At 33.6% G+C, this 18,069-nt stretch overlaps 1 protein-coding gene across 7 annotated transcripts in view; it reads left to right on the forward strand.

Moving 5' to 3' along the window:
- Positions 1-18,069, forward strand: part of DNAH12 (dynein axonemal heavy chain 12) — a 70,267-nt gene that overhangs the window by 40,674 nt on the left and 11,524 nt on the right. For 5 of the 7 annotated variants that reach the window (XM_048071678.2, XM_048071661.2, XM_048071667.2 and 2 more), the window contains 21 exons: positions 338-532; positions 1,306-1,439; positions 1,774-1,936; positions 2,668-2,748; positions 3,980-4,156; positions 4,978-5,109; positions 5,562-5,651; positions 7,174-7,314; positions 7,444-7,685; positions 8,066-8,213; positions 8,690-8,835; positions 9,865-10,079; positions 10,656-10,848; positions 12,083-12,275; positions 13,241-13,413; positions 13,899-14,039; positions 14,967-15,125; positions 15,479-15,623; positions 16,506-16,656; positions 16,979-17,232; positions 17,809-17,949. In XM_048071678.2, the coding sequence (XP_047927635.2) occupies positions 338-532; positions 1,306-1,439; positions 1,774-1,936; positions 2,668-2,748; positions 3,980-4,156; positions 4,978-5,109; positions 5,562-5,651; positions 7,174-7,314; positions 7,444-7,685; positions 8,066-8,213; positions 8,690-8,835; positions 9,865-10,079; positions 10,656-10,848; positions 12,083-12,275; positions 13,241-13,413; positions 13,899-14,039; positions 14,967-15,125; positions 15,479-15,623; positions 16,506-16,656; positions 16,979-17,232; positions 17,809-17,949 (3,414 nt within the window). Of the gene's footprint in view, positions 1-337; positions 533-1,305; positions 1,440-1,773; positions 1,937-2,667; positions 2,749-3,979; positions 4,157-4,977; positions 5,110-5,561; positions 5,652-7,173; positions 7,315-7,443; positions 7,686-8,065; positions 8,214-8,689; positions 8,836-9,864; positions 10,080-10,655; positions 10,849-12,082; positions 12,276-13,240; positions 13,414-13,898; positions 14,041-14,966; positions 15,126-15,478; positions 15,624-16,505; positions 16,657-16,978; positions 17,233-17,808; positions 17,950-18,069 lie in introns of those variants that run through there. The other 2 variants (XM_048071699.2, XM_048071706.2) reach the window with 2 other exon arrangements.

Below are 18,069 nucleotides of genomic sequence, written 5' to 3' on the forward strand. Positions count from 1 at the left end.
ATCTATTTTTTTTCCAATTTTTGTTCTGATGTATTCTCAGTTGTTCAGCGCAACAGGTGATCTTTTCTAGAATTATTTGTTAGTGTCACAGATTTACAGTAAATGTAGTATTTACTCATGTTTACATACTCATAAATATTTACAATATTTATTCATTTACTTATTCTCAACTAGTACTTAGTATTCATTTTTTCTTTCTAGTTTATTCTACTTATTTCATTTATCAATTAAAAAAATATTTCATGGTGTTACTATCATTAACAGGATTGTTAAAGGACTTCTGAAGTACTTATTGAGAAATTATATAACAGCTTTTACCCTATGTATCATTCCCAAGGGTGTTCGTACACTAGCTCAGGCTGGCAATAAACATGAAGAACTCAGTCCCTTGGCCTTATTTGCATTTTTTGTGAACTGCTGCAAAGAAAATCTCCATATCGTGGTAGCATTCAGCCCAATTGGAGATGCTTTCCGCAATCGCCTGAGACAGTTTCCCTCACTCATCAACTGCTGTACTATTGATTGGTTCCAGGTATGTGAAAATATTTATGTTTGTGTTTTTTTTTTTGTCAATAAACTATGTCAGTTTTTTAACCATGTCTGTGTTTTCATGATATAGAATTACTCTTTTTCAAAATTTTGAAATAGCATAGACAGTTTTGGTAATATTTTGGGAGCTCTTTGGTGTGTAGTCTCAGTATTTCTTGAACTAAAGAAATTCATGTTTTGTTGCTACAAATTTTACACTTCTACAGGAGTGAGTAGTCTCAGTTTGGTGATGGTAATTTGTCATTTTTTTCATAATATATATGTTTTAAAGGACTAGAGAAAACATTTCAGTGTGATTGCACAATGGTCGTAATTTCTGCTGTCTGTTAAGCAAATACAAGTCCTGTTGGAATACTGTAAGTAAATCTTTTATATCAGAATAAAACTTGGAAAACTACTGATCCTTGCTAAAAAGAAAAGTTATTCTCAGTTAAAGTGCAGTTAACTTTATAGGTTGGCTTGGTGCTGAAGTCAATTGATTCATCTACCAAAGGATAACATAGATGCAGAAATGTTTGGATAGCGTGACAATATGCAGCTTTTAACTAGAAGATCATCCAGGAGTCACCAGAACAGATTGCATGGGTACTGACCTTGCTGCCTGATGTAACTCTCATATCAGTTCATCGTTCCTGAGACCTAGTTGGGACTAGTGTGTCTCATACTGGTATTTAAAATGGTGAAAAATCTCCTTAAATTATGAAGACTGCCAGCAGCTAAATTTTACACATTCTTCTCTCCTCATTTCTCCATCAGCCATGGCCCGAAGATGCCCTTCAGCGTGTGGCAAATAAGTTCTTAGAAACACTTGAGCTCACAGACAGTGAGCGTCAGGAGGTTGTGCCCATCTGTCAATACTTTCATACTTCAGTTTTATCACTTTCCTCAAGGTCAGTCTGTTTCTTTTAAAAACAACACATTAATTTCTAGAAATATTAAGAAGAAAAAGATTATGCTAATGAAAGGAGTAAAATGAACATCAGAGAACTCAAAAATTGATTTGTAAGGGGCAAGGAACAAGATAGGTGGCTGAGTTTCATTACTACTCATTTCTGTCTTATAAATTAATGTATAAGCTTTGTCTGCCTAAAATATATAAAATTGTGGAAACCATTTACTTCTGTTAATTGACAAATAGTTCACTGCATACCTTTTCTACCAATAGTTAAGCCAATAACAATAATAATAACAACAACAATTAAAGGTATTCTTTATTTCTAATAGGTTTTTTCAAAGTCTCAAACGCCATAATTATGTTACTCCCACTTCTTATCTTGAACTTATTGCTGCCTTTCGGAAACTTCTGACTGAGAAACGAGACTCTGTAATGACAGCCAAGAAGAAATACGTGAATGGACTAGATAAACTAGCTTTTGCTGAATCACAGGTGATTTGGGACGGAAGTGGAACTGAAAATACAGAGTGGTTGGCAGAAGCAGGTCTTTTGCTAGAGAGATAAGTCAAAAGCACTACTTCAGATCTTTAAGTATGTGGAGGTTTAGAAATGGATTAAAATCCTTAAAATGGGGAGCAGCCTTAATTTTCTGGTTCCAAATCTGGTTAAAATTAAGAAATGATTTGCATTCTAGTTTGGGTCTGTGTGAACAAAATATTTATTGTTTAAAAAATATATTTTCTAATAATGAGGGGCAGTACATTTCAGCAAATATAAAAGTGACCCATACAGGTTTTTTATGATATATTATTTTTCTGTTATACCTAATAATTTGTGTGATTAATTTCAAACAAATTATCTCAAGATTCTGGTCAATCTTAAACAGTAAAAATACAATAAATTTGTTTTGCCTTTTTTTCCTGCATTCATAGCTGTCATGTTAGAGTCCAAAGGCCTCTAAGCATGCATTTCTAAGCAGTATGTGAACAGAGCTTCCCTTCCTAAATAGTTATGTGAATGTACTAAAAATGAATGTACTTCGTAAAATTAGTGATTGTACACGAGATAAAAATAAGTCTCTGAAGTGTTTTGATTTGAAAACAAATGTTTTTTTTTCTTCCACCAGTAAATTAGTCATTGGATAAAATCTGGGTTCTAAATAAATTGTTGGAAATTATATTTTGCAATTCAGAATCATGGTTAATTCTTTTGCATATGTATAGGTTGGTGAGATGAAACAAGAGCTAGTTCAGCTGCAGCCCAAACTGGAAGAGGCTAAATTGGATAATGCAAACATGATGAAGGTAGAGTTGCATAAAACATTGTATTTTTAACACAGGCATGTGCATATATATATATATATGTGGTATCCATAATTTCACCTTCATAGTAATTAGTTTTGAATGAGGAATCTAATCATACAATGCAGTTCTGTGTCTCAGCTGACTGTTGACAGATTCTAAAGAATATGCCTACATATGGTTACCGATATGTATCTTTTAGAAAATAAGAGCTGAGTTCGTGTTTTTGAGCTTCTTGTTTACTGCGGTTAGCAGTACGGTAAAATTTGCCGCTGTTTGTGCTTATATCCTTTGAACTGGAAGAAAATTTTACTTTTTATCTAAAATACATATACAGTCAAATGAATATACATTCCTTGCCTAAGCTCCGTGCTAAAGGATGTTAGAGAAACATTCACGCTAATAGGGGTTAGACAGGGTTTCTCGCAATTATTCACAAACATTGTAGTTTTTCAGCATACAAAATAAATAAGGTAAGTATTGCATGGTTTGTCTCTGCGTGCACAGGGATTATACAGTTGATATTTAAAAGGATCCTAAAAAGGAGTAACTTCATAAAAATTTATTGGGATTTGGGAACAGTCTCTTAAGTGTATTTGAAAACTCTGACTTGAGAAAAGACACTTATCTAGTATGTTACTGTTGCATCACAAAAAAGCGAAATTTGAGTAACATTTCTGTGCACCTGCTTCTGGTGCTTGTAAGTGTTTTTACAGATACAGTGGTATGTCTTCTACCTACTCTAAGAAACTGAGGTTTCAGCTCCACCACTACCAGCGAACAGCATCTAAGAAAAATAAATACCACTTCTGCAGAACTGAAGAGGGAGTACTTGGTTGAAAGGTTGACTTGTCCCTGAACATAAAATAAATTTCTGTAGTCAGTATTAAAAACTGAAGCTATGAAAACTCACTGTAAAAGCTAGTCATTTTTGAATTACAGCCTTATGCACAAACTTGTTTTCTTTCATGAACTTCGAACATACTTTAGCTTTTATTGATGGTAATCTGATTACATGCAGTGTACCTACTGTTAAAGATCCATAACAATGCTGCAAGATCCATAACAATGCTAAGAAATACATTATTCCATTAAGGTAAATTGAAAATACATGAAAATATTGAAATACTGAAAAATAAAGAGAGAATATCAAATTATTCCATAACTGCTAACCTAGGTGATCTCAATTTGTTTCATCATTCAATAGGAAGCTCACCCATATCTTTTTCTTTAGACTATAGAAATAGAATCTGCAGAAGTAGAACAAAAAAGAAAAATTGTAAAAGTAGATGAAGAAATTGCAACAGAAAAAGCTGAAGAAGCTCAGGCTTTGAAAAATGAGTGTGAAAGTGATCTGGCAGAGGCGATCCCAGCACTGGAGGCTGCACTTAATGCTCTTGACACTTTAAAGGCAAGCTAATCTAAACTTCAACAGTCAGGAGAGTTACTTAATATGATGATACTCTTTCATTTATTTGGGAAAGCATGCACTGAAATGAAAGGATATTGAAAAGTACTAAATTTCCTGGGCTTTGGCGAAAGAGATATAATACCTGTTAACGGTTATGGTTCAGTAGATGTTCATTCCAATGTACTCAGATTACAGGAGGGGGGTGGGTAGGGAAGGGAAGAGAGGGGTTGTGCATTAAAAATTTTTTTTGTTCCTTTGCAAGAAAGTCCACCTCTGGGGAAAATACCCAAAACCTGAAGTTATCAACAGTGGTATCAGCTGAATTTTCTCTTTCAGCTAAGTTAAAGTTGACCACCAATGTGTAAGAAGGCCTATGTTTGTGGCTAAGAATTATCTGGATCTTTAAGTGCTCTTTGTCATGACTTTGTCATGACTTAGACATGATCTGAAAGCAGTATTTTTTACAAAGTCCTGCAGGACTTGCTTTGTAGGAGTTACAAAGTATATGAGATGTATATTAGATGATGCTTATGAAAGCATATAAAAGAATTCTGACCTAGACTTTTAAAAATATAATTTTAGTTAATCATTAGTTTACAGTTACCAGTATTTCTTTCATTTTTATTACCTCTGCATAGGATAATGTTTTTTTTTAATTGTCTTGCTAATGCTGTATCATCCCTTCTAAAAGTCCTTAAAGTCCTTTATAATTATGTTCATTGGCAATGGTGCTATAATTTCCTTTTTTTTTTTTTCTGTTCATTTATCTTAGTGGTGAGAAAAGCATAACATCATTTTTTTTAATGTGATTTTTATTTTAGCCTTCTGATATATCAATTGTCAAATCAATGAAAAATCCTCCGTCTGGTGTCAAACTTGTCATGGCTGCTGTCTGTGTCATGAAAGACATAAAACCTGAAAGAATTCCAGATCCTTCGGGGACTGGAGGCAAGGTAATATGACAGACTTTGAGTTTCAAATAAAAGTGTAATTCATGTTCTTTGTCACAACACAGAGCACTTGTTCAATAAGTAAAATAACCTGAGGTCCAGTAAAGTAAGAAAGTATTTACAGCCTCCATTCATTATTTTGCTGAAAACTATGCTTCAGACATTTTAAGTGTCCAACTTACATAATTTGGAATTCTGAAACATGCAAAGAGAACTCATGTAATTTGCTTAACTCATATATAGGTAAAGAGATAATAAATAATTCTTCCTTGAGTCACTGCCTGGTTTTTAGATATGGTTGGGGGAAAATATTTGATATGATAGACTTCATTCCTGTGTCAATGAGATACAAGATCATCAGTATTAAATATACATGAGCTAATTAGAAAAGGTTTCTCTTTTTTGTGTGTGTTTGTTTTAAAGTTTGAAAAGTTATTTCCTGCTTTCTTTTGTAGATTTTAGATTACTGGGGTCCAAGCAAGAAGCTGCTTGGTGACATGAATTTCTTAAAGGATTTGAAAGAGTATGACAAGGACAATATTCCGGTATGGTTTTTGTTTAAATTTTCAGTAGTTTTTGCCATGTATATGTTTTCTTCCAGGGGGAAAAAATTAGAAAATATTATATTAGTGGCCACATTTGGCCCGAATTTGTCAACTTATTATGACCAACAATGTTTACAAGATTACAAGGCATCTTTATAGGATGAATATTGTCATGGCAAATGAGTTAAATTTTCTCAGGGTGACCCTTGTAAGTGGCATTTCAGAAGGATTTAAAATTCCCTTTGGGAGTTTCTAAGGCTTCTATTTTGCCTATTTTCTATTTGAATGAAATGTCCTTCTGTGCACAAATTTTTCTAACTTTGCAATTTATAAGTACTATCTCATAAAAAAAGACATAAAAATAACACAAACTGTCATCTGTCTTACCCAAAAATGGCCATAATTAGGTGCCTTGAAAAGAATAGTGTGTATGATACTTTCACCAAATATTTTTCCACCCTCCCACAATTTAAATGAAGGATGCCCTAAGTTAGGTAGTTTCTGTGTTTAGTAGCTTTTGGTGGATCACTCTTCTTTAACTTCTCTAGTCCCCTTAAGATCATACCCGCTTTCAATAGCCACAAGATCTTTTCACAAAGCACTCTAGAAGTCTATTTTAAGTGATATGAAAAGCTGTGTTGTTTCTTCTGAAGCTTGGTCCTCTTAGCCACATTTCATGTATTTTGTTTTGGTTTTATTTTTAATTATTTATTTATTATTTATTTTGTAAAGACAGTGGACTTATGATCCCTGTCCAACCTTTCCATGCCTTTTTTTTTTCAAGATAGTTTTTCTCAGTCAATTATTCCAGTATTATAATGTTTTCATTTTTTAAAATAACTGTCTACATTGGTTCTTTTTATAATGGTTTTTTCTAATTGTGTAATTTTGATTTTTTCAGCATGCATCCAATGGGCAATATTTTTTTACATATACTAGAAGATACACAATAAACCAGGAAGTGTACTAGCTACATAACTTTAAATTATGACCTTCTCCCCTAAAGATCATACTGTTCAAGAGTGTGATTCTTGCAATTTTCCAAGTTCAGTAGAGATTGAACTTGCTTTGCCCTTTAGAAAGCTGGTCCCAAAAAGTAGGCACAAGCAATGTCATTCATTCAGATCTTATGTTAGTAGATACACATTCTTATAATCAATCCCAATAGCTGTGTCAAGAAATGATAGCAAATAATGAAATTAGCATGTTTTGCATCAAGGGACAGTGTAAATTATGGCTTCTATATGACTGTTATGCTCTTAACACTTAAGTAACTGCCACATGGAAGATATACTAATTGTGTGATTATGAAGGATAAGGATAGGATTAGGATGAAAACATGAAGGACTGCAAAGAGTGACAGGGAAATTTAAGGAAACAAATGAGAAGTGGTTTCTACAACAATTAATAAATGCTGAGCAGTTCTTTACTATTTCGGTGTATAGAGAAATGGCAACCAGTGTCAGCAGCAAGCCTTTGCCATATGAAAACTTTAATGACCTGTAATGCATTCATTATCCAGGCAGCTGTCATGCAGAAGATTCGGGCTGAATACCTGACTAATCCAGAGTTTGATCCACCAAAGGTGGCTAAAGCTTCCTCAGCAGCAGAAGGTTTGTGTAAGTGGATAATGGCAATGGAGGTATATGACAGGGTTGCAAAGGTAAGTTTTTGATCCTAATCCCACAGTGATTATTAAATTTTTCCTTTGCTTGGTATCTTTACCTTAAGCATTGTTATTAAATAATAAATATACAAAATGTGCATTTGTGTATTGTTTGCAATTGAATAGGTGGTTGCACCCAAGAAAGATCGTTTGAGAGAGGCACAGCAATCCTTAGCAGAGACACTGGAACTTTTGAATCAGAAGAGAGATGAACTTGCAGCAGTTGAAAATCGTTTGGCTGCTTTGGAACGAACCTTTACTGAGAAAACTGAAGAAAAGGCTCGTTTAGAATTCCAGGTTGATCTGTGTGCTAAAAAACTAGAACGAGCAGAGAAGTTGATTGGAGGCCTTGGTGGAGAGAAATCAAGGTCAGATTAAAGCTCAAATGTCAGATATAGTATCTATTGTAGAAACATTAGTTTCTACATCAGTTCTCTGAGCCTTTAATGCTGTATCTCTATCTGAAGGCTGTATAGTTTGGGACTGTAGCTGTTTGGGCCGTTGAAAGATCCTTAATTATTTGTAATATAAAAATGCAGGCAGCAGCATTGGGAGAATTGTAGAGAAAGTCTTCAAAATGTGAAGAAACAACAATGTAATATATAGAACAACATCTCTCTAGAGATACAGATATAACATGTACATACATATATGATATAAGAACAACAAAAAGGTTGATGTTTGTCATCAATGCCATAAATGTGGAGGTTTCAGCACCATTTTATTCTTTAACTTCTGCTTGTCATAGATGGAATAACGCTGCAAATGATCTTCAAGACGCATATGATAATTTGACAGGAGATGTTCTGATATCAGCTGGTGTGATAGCTTATCTGGGAGCATTTACTGCTGGATTTCGACAAGAATGTACGAAAGATTGGAGCAAGCTGTGCAAGGTTAGAACATTATCTTATTTTTTTAATAGTGGTTTGTTGTTGTTGTTTTTTAGACTACTGCAAAAGGCTTCTTAATGTGGGCCTAAACCTAAAATCCCTTTTAATTTGTTTATTACTAGCCTAATAAAACTCATTAGAATAAGTGAGATAAATTCTGCTAATCCAATATTCTGTAAACTTAGGCTTCACTGAATCAGTGAATTTACTTCAGACCTAAAGTAGCATATCTGAAATTGAGAGCACATCATTGACTTTGTGAGGCCTGATTATTATTTAAATATAATCTCAGAATTTTCTCTCGTTTGCCTTTAAATGGAAGAATTAACTTTAAAATCTCTTTAAAAAACTCTTAAAAGGAAATGCACTTTGCCCGTCTGAATTGAAGGCATTTAATAAAAGATGTAAAGAAACATGTAATAAAGGTTTGTTTTTTTTTCTTTCTTTCTTTGTTTCTTTCTATTTTTCTTTTCTTGCAGGAGAAAAATATCCCTTGTTCTGATAATTTCTCTTTGAGTAATACTCTTGGTGACCCAATAAAAATAAGAGCCTGGAATATTGCTGGTTTACCAACTGATGTCTTTTCTGTAGACAATGGGGTCATTGTTGAGAATTCAAGACGTTGGTAGGTGACAAAAAGGTTTAATTTTCTAATCCAAACAAAAACAAGATTTCACTTAAACACACACACACGAACAAACAAAACAAACAAACAAAAACCTTAAACATCTAGAGACACTTTAGCCTCTGTAAATACAATGTACCAGAATGCAGAACTGGAAACCTTTTATCCTGGTCCTGTGAATTTAATAAATTTGAGAGGTATTAGACTAGAGGAATTTTAATATGTAGTTACTGGAAGCTTTCTGGAGGTGCAGTGATGTGAAAGCTCCCATTAGCTATCTACAAATTGTCTGCACTCAGCTGGAACATAAGATTATAAAACTTCCTAGTAATGTTCCTGTGATCTGTGTTGTCTTAAGAGTCTTAACTATAGATTCAGATTGCATTTGGATTACAGTGTGTAATTCCATTCTTTGAATGTTACTTAAATTCTCTGAAGGGTGCAGTAAGAGGAGATGTTTTATGTTGTTCATTCTTGACTTCTATTAAAATACATAAATATGGATAAAATCAGCAAGAGTAAAGGGGAACGAATTTTGTTCAACAAAATTAAAATAGTCATCTTGCCCTGCCCTTCTTACAATTCCAGCCTTATACCAACTAACACACTAACGTCTCAGATTCAAATTGCAACTGATTGTTGATTTTTTTTTTTAGGTGCAAAGATATGTGAGAGAGAACTCAAAACTATCAGAATTTGTAAAAATAAATTTAATTTAAAAATACAGATAAATAAATGGTAATAAATGGTGGTAATTCTAGTGGAGGGACAGAACAAGATTTTCATAGAATTCTGCATTCAGATGTATTTTATGAAAAAAGTTATGAACGTTTTTTGCACCCCTTAAAACTATTTTTGCTATTACTTTTCAAGTTGTGATAAAACACTTGTTCCTCCATTTGTCAATGAAGTTTTAAAATAACTGAAATCAAGATTTTATCACTTTTCCCTTGACAACCTGACACAGAAGCATTTTAAGATAGTTTTCTCAGTTCTTGCAGAAATTTCAAGCTGTCTTGTATATTCTAGGCCATTAATGATTGATCCTCAAGGTCAAGCAAATAAATGGATCAAGAATCTTGAGAAAGAAAACCACCTGAATGTTATCAAGGTCAGTGATGCAGATTATATGAGAACCCTGGAGAACTGCATTCAGTTTGGAACTCCACTTCTGCTGGAAAATGTTGGGGAAGAACTAGACCCATCACTTGAACCTCTACTACTTAAACAGACTTTTAAGCAAGGTACATCAAAATTAATTTTGAACCATGGATTACATTACTGTTCATCTTTTAGTCTATGATATTGTCTGGTTTACTTCCTGGTTTACTGCTGCCTCCACAGTTTTCTTGTGCTTCTCTGAAACTTGCTGAGTAGCTGTGACTTTGGTTTTCAACTTTTATTTCTCTTTTATCTGGAAAAAGATGGAAAACGCAGACAAACACAAGTATGTGTTCCGCCCTTCTGAAATAAAAAGGGGAAACGTTGAAACACTGTTCACTGGAGTTTATTTCAGAGAGATAATTGAAGGAAAGGGTAGTCCCTAAGAATTCGGTGTTTGAGAGTAATTTCACTGTTCTCAATTGCCATCTCTGGTATTGTATATGTACATTGAAAGTACAGTAGAATTTGGATTGAATCAGTTTGAAAATTTCACTCAATGTGAAAATTTTGCAGAGTATCAGATTTATTTATTTGTTTTTACTTTTCAGAAAATTGACATTGAAAAGAAATTTGCTTTTAATTCATCATAGAAATAATGTTTTTTCCTTAAGCAATTGACATAAAGTTTTTCTTAATGTTTCTGATCTTAACTTTAGGAGGCATGGATTGTATCAAGCTTGGTGAGATCATTATTGAGTATTCCAGTGATTTCAAGTTTTTTATTACCACAAAACTGAGAAATCCACATTATTTGCCTGAACTTGCTACAAAAGTTTCTTTACTCAATTTTATGATAACACCAGAGGGACTTGAAGACCAATTGCTAGGTATTGTTGTAGCGAAAGAGAGGTAAGTGTCTCTGTATGGCAAAAGGCCATTTAAAATATTTTATGGCATAATTCCAAGGAATCACAGAATCACACAGAATCACAGAATTGAAGGGGTTGGAAGGGAGCTCGAAAGATCATCGGGTCCAACCCCCCTGGCAAAGCAGGTTCTTTAGAGCAGGCTGCCCAGGTAGGTGTCCAGACGGGCCTTGAATATCTCCAGGGAAGGAGACTCCACAACCTCCCTGGGCAGGCTGTTCCAGTGCTCCGTCACCCTCACCGTGAATATCTTTCTCATGTTCGTGCGGAACTTCCTGTGCTCCATCTTGTGGCCATTGCCTCTTGTCCTGTCCCCACAAACCACTGAAAAGAGGTTGGCCAAATCCCTCTGTCTCCCACACCTCAGGTATTTATACACATTGATGAGGTCAAAATGGAAACGAGAGGTGAATTTGTTGTAAAGCATAATGAACGTTACGTGTTGTGTTGCTCAGTAACAGCTTAAAAAAAAATTTTGGTTTTCTAAGTTGTCCTATACAAAGTTTACTAGGACTTCACTGAAATGCAAGTAGATTATGTCACGTTTACTGTGAGGTAAGTGTCAACAGGATAATCAAAATAGCAGATGTAAAATCATTGTGTTGTTTTTTTTTTAATGGCAGTTTTCTCCTGTAATATTCCTTGATTGTTTAAATAATATTAACATAGTTTTCTATGTTTAAATCATTACTGTGTTTTTGCAAGTCGATTAAGCTGCCAGACATAGGTGCTGAATTATTAGGACTTAGTTTTAATTTCTTACGAAATAAATACAGAGTACCTCTGAAACTTAATACGGGTCTTATCTGAACCTTCACAGAGACATAAAGTAGTTTCTGGGTCATACAGAACTGTCTATGCAATTGGGCTAAATTCTATTTGCTAAAAAAGTGCTTCCAGGAGCAAACTTACTCCGCATATCACACTTTTTTTTCAGACACCAGAAATATAATAAAGTAAAACTTGGATGTGCCGACATTTGTAAAGTGCTAAGATGTTAAAACTCAGTAATTCATTTCCAAATACTGAACTGAAATTATGCAAAGAAATCTGTACTCTGTTATAAATATATGCTCAACAGTAGCAACCCATTTAAACTGATGAGAATACTCACAAATATTTATGGTGGGAACAGAGAGTTGTCTTCATGGGCTTCCTTTATAGTCAGTGGAAGATGAGAATTGACTGTGTTTGCTATACGTGTTTTTCTTCATCAGGCCAGAATTAGAAGAGGAAAGAAATATTCTCATCCTTCAGTCTGCAGCCAATAAAAAGAATCTAAAAGAAATCGAGAGGAAAATTTTAGAAACCTTACAGTCATCTGAAGGGAATATTCTGGAAGATGAGAGTGCTATTGAGATCTTGGATTCTGCTAAAATAATGGCTAACGAAATCACAAAAAAACAGCAGGTAAGGAATAATAATATTTTTTCCTTAATAATATGTAGAAATTAAATGTAAAAATGTAACTAGCAAAAGAACTGTGGATTAGATGCAAGGAGGAAATTCTGTGCTTGTGAAATATGAAGAAATAAAGTTTGGACTATTCTAGAATCTCCACAGGTTGTTTATTCAGTCTCCAATTTACAAACGTTTTGAAGAATACATATCTATCTAAAGGATTGAATAAAAAGTGGCAAATCCTGAAGTTAAGGTAATATGTTAAGCTAGAGGAAGGGCCTAATTTTAAAAACAGAAAGAAAATTCAGACACATTAATAATCTGGGTGACTAATACAGGTATGCAAGCCTAGATTCTTTTGTTATATATAATGCATAAAGTACCGTCTGAAGTCAATGAGAGCCAAGTAATAAGAGAATAAAGATGTTTTTAAAATTAATATAGACTTAACAGAAATCAGAATTTCTTTAAACTGATGTTGTCCATTTGTTAATGCCTATTAAGGGTAATCTTAGAATATATCTAACGGTTTAATTCTGAAAAACCTTTTTATATTCAAAGTATTATTTTGTATAAAGCTGATTTATACTAGAATAAATAGAGCTTAAATACATGAGCAGTCTGAAATTGCCCATATTTTTTAATATTGCAGAGATAAAGATTGATACAGTTGCTGCTAAATGATGCATCAGAACTGTTGTGCTGTGTTTGTCCTTTGTTTTGACTACTGCATCCTGCAGTATAGATAAATAGATTAAATAGATTAGGCACTACTGCGTTAAAGTGCTTATTTTACTAGTGTAGGCATCACCTGTTGTGATTGTGCATTTTGGAACATTAAAATTGTCTTACTGTGGTGTTAGAAAGTGCTGTGTAGAAATAATGATGTTATTAGATAGGAACATTTTTGTTCCAAAGAGAATATTGAAAGATTGTCTTTGGGAAAAAAACTTGAAATTACTATTGATATGTAGGTTGCAGAGAAAACGGAACTTAAAATAGCTGAATCTCGAGAAGGCTATCGACCAATTGCAAAGCATTCATCGGTGCTGTTCTTCAGTATTGCAGACCTGGCAAACATAGATCCCATGTATCAATACTCCCTTAGCTGGTTTGTTAATCTCTTCATCAACTCTATTCATGATAGGTAAATACAGTATTTGTGGTGTAAAATAAGATGTTTTCATTCTCTTCTGAACAGTTCCCTCTGTTTTTAAACCATTTACCTCTCAGCCCTCTTTAAATGTAGGCTTTTGAAACAAAATATAATTTGTTAGTAAAATAAATGTTCTTTTTAGTCATTGTTTGAGCAAATCATGAACTGTAAGCATGCACTGGAGACTAATACTTAAGTATTTTTAAGAATGTTGCTTATAGAAAGGGTGTTCACTATGAACACTACAAGAGTGCTGCCACCTAACTCCAGCAAATCAGTTCATTATTTTGCTTGGAACTCTCAACAGAGCTGTAAAGCATTGAGTATAATTGAATTTGGGGGGAAATGGGCATCTAAGTCTCTTGTGGAGCATGCAGGCTTAATATGATTCATCCACAAAGTTAGATTTAGATTCTTAACTGATTTGCTTAAGTTATTAAATCTGAAGTCTCACCTTATCATTTGTTTCTTTTTAGTAACAAATCCAAAATTTTGGAGAAGCGACTTCGATACCTAACTGATCACTTTACATACAATTTGTACTGCAATGTATGTCGGTCACTGTTTGAAAAGGACAAACTACTCTTTTCCTTTTTACTCTGCTGTAATCTTCTCATGTAAGCTCATTTTTCTGAAGTTTTTAATAATAGAAATTAATGATTTTCTTATTGGGGAAAAAGTCAAGAATATCTGGGGGTTTTAATACTCATAATATGTATAGGTGAAAGATGTAGGTACATGTATCACTACTATAGCCTTTGGGCACATTATGGAAAAAATGTTTGTGTTCATCTTTAAACCAATGGCTTTGTCACTGATACATCTTTTAAAGAAAATACATCCCTTTAAAGAAAATGGATAGTGCTATGTAGTATCAAAAGCTATTGCTATTACTTAAGACCAAGTTTATAAATAGAAGTCTGACACTATTGTGCTATTCTAGCAACTTCTAGGCTTTTGTCTTTTTTTTTTTTCCATTTTCCCTCGTCTTCCTCTTATACCCTTTTGCATCCATCATGAGATCTCAGTTGTAGTCTTCTCTCTTCTACTGTCTTATTATTTGTCTTCCTGTGTTTTTTTTTTTTTTGTAATTTTCTGCTAATACATTCTGAAGGGAAATATAAATTCAAAATTGCATGGTCATGACTATAATGCGCATATCTATTTAATAGCAGTGTGTACACACCTGTTTATGGACCATTCTTCCTGGCACAATTTGTTGCTTTATTGTGTTCCCAGAATCTATTTTTTCTATTAAGCCTTTAAAAATTAGGAATAATAGCACTTTTTAAAAACAAATATATAGATATATACTTTTAAATCTTGAAACTATTACTGTAGTTGTTATCAGTCATTGTTTACCGTACAATTTATTGATTGTCTAGAATACTGTGATCTGATCTCAGCTTTTACTGCAGTAGAAGTATTGCTAAATGGTAGTGAAGTATAATTCATTAAAACAACTCTTTGTTATATAAAATTATATCTCAATAACAGAATATTATTCAGTTCTTTTTTTTTTTTTTCCCCTGCCTGGAATATAGGGCTAAAAATGAAATTGAACATCAAGAGTTTATGTTCTTACTGACTGGTGGTGTGGGTCTCAAGAATAAATACAAGAATCCAGATCCGTCTTGGCTACCAGATAAGAGCTGGGATGAATTATGTCGTGCAAGTGAAATCCCAGCTTTGAAAGGACTGAGGTATAGTAAAATGATATGAATTATCCATAATTGTTTTTGACCAAATTACGCATAACATGCTGAAAAGAAGTGTTCTAAAGTGGAGTTTTTCCTGAAATACAAGAAGCCAAAAATTCATGCCATCATCCCACACCTATGATTCTTTCAAGTACCACACAATGCTGTATAGAAGAGGAAGCAGAGCTTACTGTCAACTCGGAACCCTTCAGATGAAGTTTTGTATTTCTGCAACAGCATGCTGGGAAAAGAGCTTCATTCAGTTGTTGGATTATTTTCTGATATAGATGTATTTTTGATAAACGTCAAAATACACTCCAGGTATTTGCAGTAATTGTAAGCACTTTTTCCTCTAGGAATAATGTGACTGAAAATATAGGCGAATGGCAAAAAATTTATGAAAGCAAAGAGCCACAAAACTTTCCATTACCAGAACAATGGAATAATACATTGAATGAATTACAAAAGATGATAATTCTTCGGTGCTTAAGGCCAGACAAGGTAAAATGATACATTATCATGTGTTTCTAGACTGTTGCAGGTGTTGTACCATAGTTTGCAATAGCTGTTAAAAGAAAATATGAAGAACAGATTGGTTATTAAGTAAATAAATGCTATTCTTATTTTTCAATTAAGCAGTTAAAACACCAGAAGCATCATCTGAGATATTCTGTTTGATGTGATTTTAATGCATTTTTCAGAGTATACTCATCGTTACAGTTTTCTTCAAGTGCTCATTCGTGTTCAGTCTGTTCTTTGATGCACCCCATATACATAAGAGCAGGACATGTTAACAAGAAGAAATGCAGTGTCTAGTACCATGTACTTTCATACTAAGGGTTAAATGTGAATAGAGAGATGAAATGTGTTGAACAGCCAAATAGAACTTTTAACACATTCTTCCTTATTTCACTTAGCAAATTGTATTGTGTGCTGTTTAGGAACAACCAATGTTAGGATTTAAAGTACATATTGCAACTGCTTATTAGTGTAATTATTTGTAATTAATTCTAAGGGGGAAACATGCGGGTCCTTCACACTAGGCCTCAATTAAAGTTTTAATGTGATTTGTGATTAATGTGATGAACTCATATTGGTCATATGAGTTATTTTACCTTTTATTTACTAAAAACATTTTTATCACCTGTGGGGGAAAAGAAAAAAAAAAAAGAAAAGAAAGGGAGGGGGTGACAACATGAGCTGAAACCTATGCTTCTGAAGCATTCAGCAAAACTAGTCTCACATCTGTGCAAACTAGAGAGGTCTCTCTCTAGGCGTTTTGCTGAGGAATTTAACTGAGTTAGGGTACAGTGTACTTTGAAGATGCTGTGAAATAATCATTTATGTTTGATTTCAGTTAATAGTCTGTATTTACTTCACCAGATTGGTCCAGCTATAACAACGTTTGTAACAGATAAACTGGGGAAGAAATTTGTAGAGCCACCACCTTTTGATCTAACAAAAAGTTACTTAGATTCAAATTCTACAATCCCTCTAATATTTGTGCTATCTCCAGGAGCAGATCCCATGTCCAGTAAGTATATACACAAAGAGAAAATGAAAGCCAAGAACAATTTTTCAAATTAGAGACCTGCGCTTCCTCTTCAATACACAGTGGGGATTATTTTGCCCTTCGCACAAGTAGATTTGAGTGCATTAGGTCAGACTGATACAATCATGTGCTCCCTAAAAAGGACAATGGTATTTAATACTGAATAATTACACTCTACACCAAAGCTATACCTTCTTGTTGTATGTACATTTTTAAAAAATAGTAATTAACATTTTTTCATTTTTTTTATGATATAACTTCTTTTTAATGAAGAAATGCTAAAATCGTATGCTTTCTGTTCAAGGCCTTCTGAAATTTGCAAATGACAAAGAAATGGTTGGAAATAAGTTTCAGTCCATCTCATTAGGACAAGGACAAGGACCTCTTGCTATGAAAATGATTCAAGAAGGAATGGAAGAAGGAACCTGGGTTTGTTTACAAAATTGTCATTTAGCTGTCTCCTGGATGCCGGTACTGGAGAAAATATGTGAAGAGTTTAGCAGTGAAAAATGTCATCCAGCCTTCAGACTTTGGCTTACTAGTTACCCGTCCCCAAAGGTACATGTATTGACAAACAGTATTTATTCATAGAAGGGTAAAGCTGGTGAAATTTTAACCAAAATTTTCATATCCCTGAAGGAACTAATAATGTGGCACTTCTCTAAAATGATTAGAGGCTGTTGAAGAGATAATTTAATCAAGAAAGGTCATTTGAAAATTAGTTCTAAAAATAACAATAGCAATCTTCTTTTTTAATACTTTGATATTGTGATGTGTGATATTTTGTATAGTAGTGAATGGAACTGCATATTGCCAGCATGTGTAATTAAGGAGATTTTTTGTTCTCTGTGAGGTTTTCTTTCACATAAATTTAAAAAATTAATTTCGCAGCATACATTTTACCTGTAAGGTATTGAATACCAACAAAACTCTAAAATACAGGTTTGTAGTTTACAGCACGGTCTTAGCTTTCTGTATCTTTGAGTACTTTTTTAAGCTGTTGATGTTTAAAATGTGACTTCTTACAGATAACTGATAATATAACAAACACAATATAATAATATATTGTTATAAAAATATAACGTATATTCCATACTTTGAGTGCAGTTTTGCTATTTTTTTTTTAATTTCTAGTTCCCAGTAACTATTCTGCAAAACGGAGTAAAGATGACAAATGAACCTCCTACTGGTCTCCGGTTAAACCTACTTCAGTCATTTCTTTCTGATCCTATTTCTGATCCTGCATTCTTCTCCGGATGCCCTGAAAAGGAGCTGGTAATTTTCTCATCTCTTTGTCTCTTGACGGTTTGTTTGTTTGTGTGTGGTGGTGGTGTTTTTGTTGTTGGCTGTCTTTGTTTTGATCCACAAATACACTGATTTCTGTCCAATGAATAT

The sequence above is a fragment of the Anser cygnoides genome, chromosome 10, assembly GCF_040182565.1.
Source record: "Anser cygnoides isolate HZ-2024a breed goose chromosome 10, Taihu_goose_T2T_genome, whole genome shotgun sequence".
Taxonomy (NCBI): domain Eukaryota; kingdom Metazoa; phylum Chordata; class Aves; order Anseriformes; family Anatidae; genus Anser; species Anser cygnoides.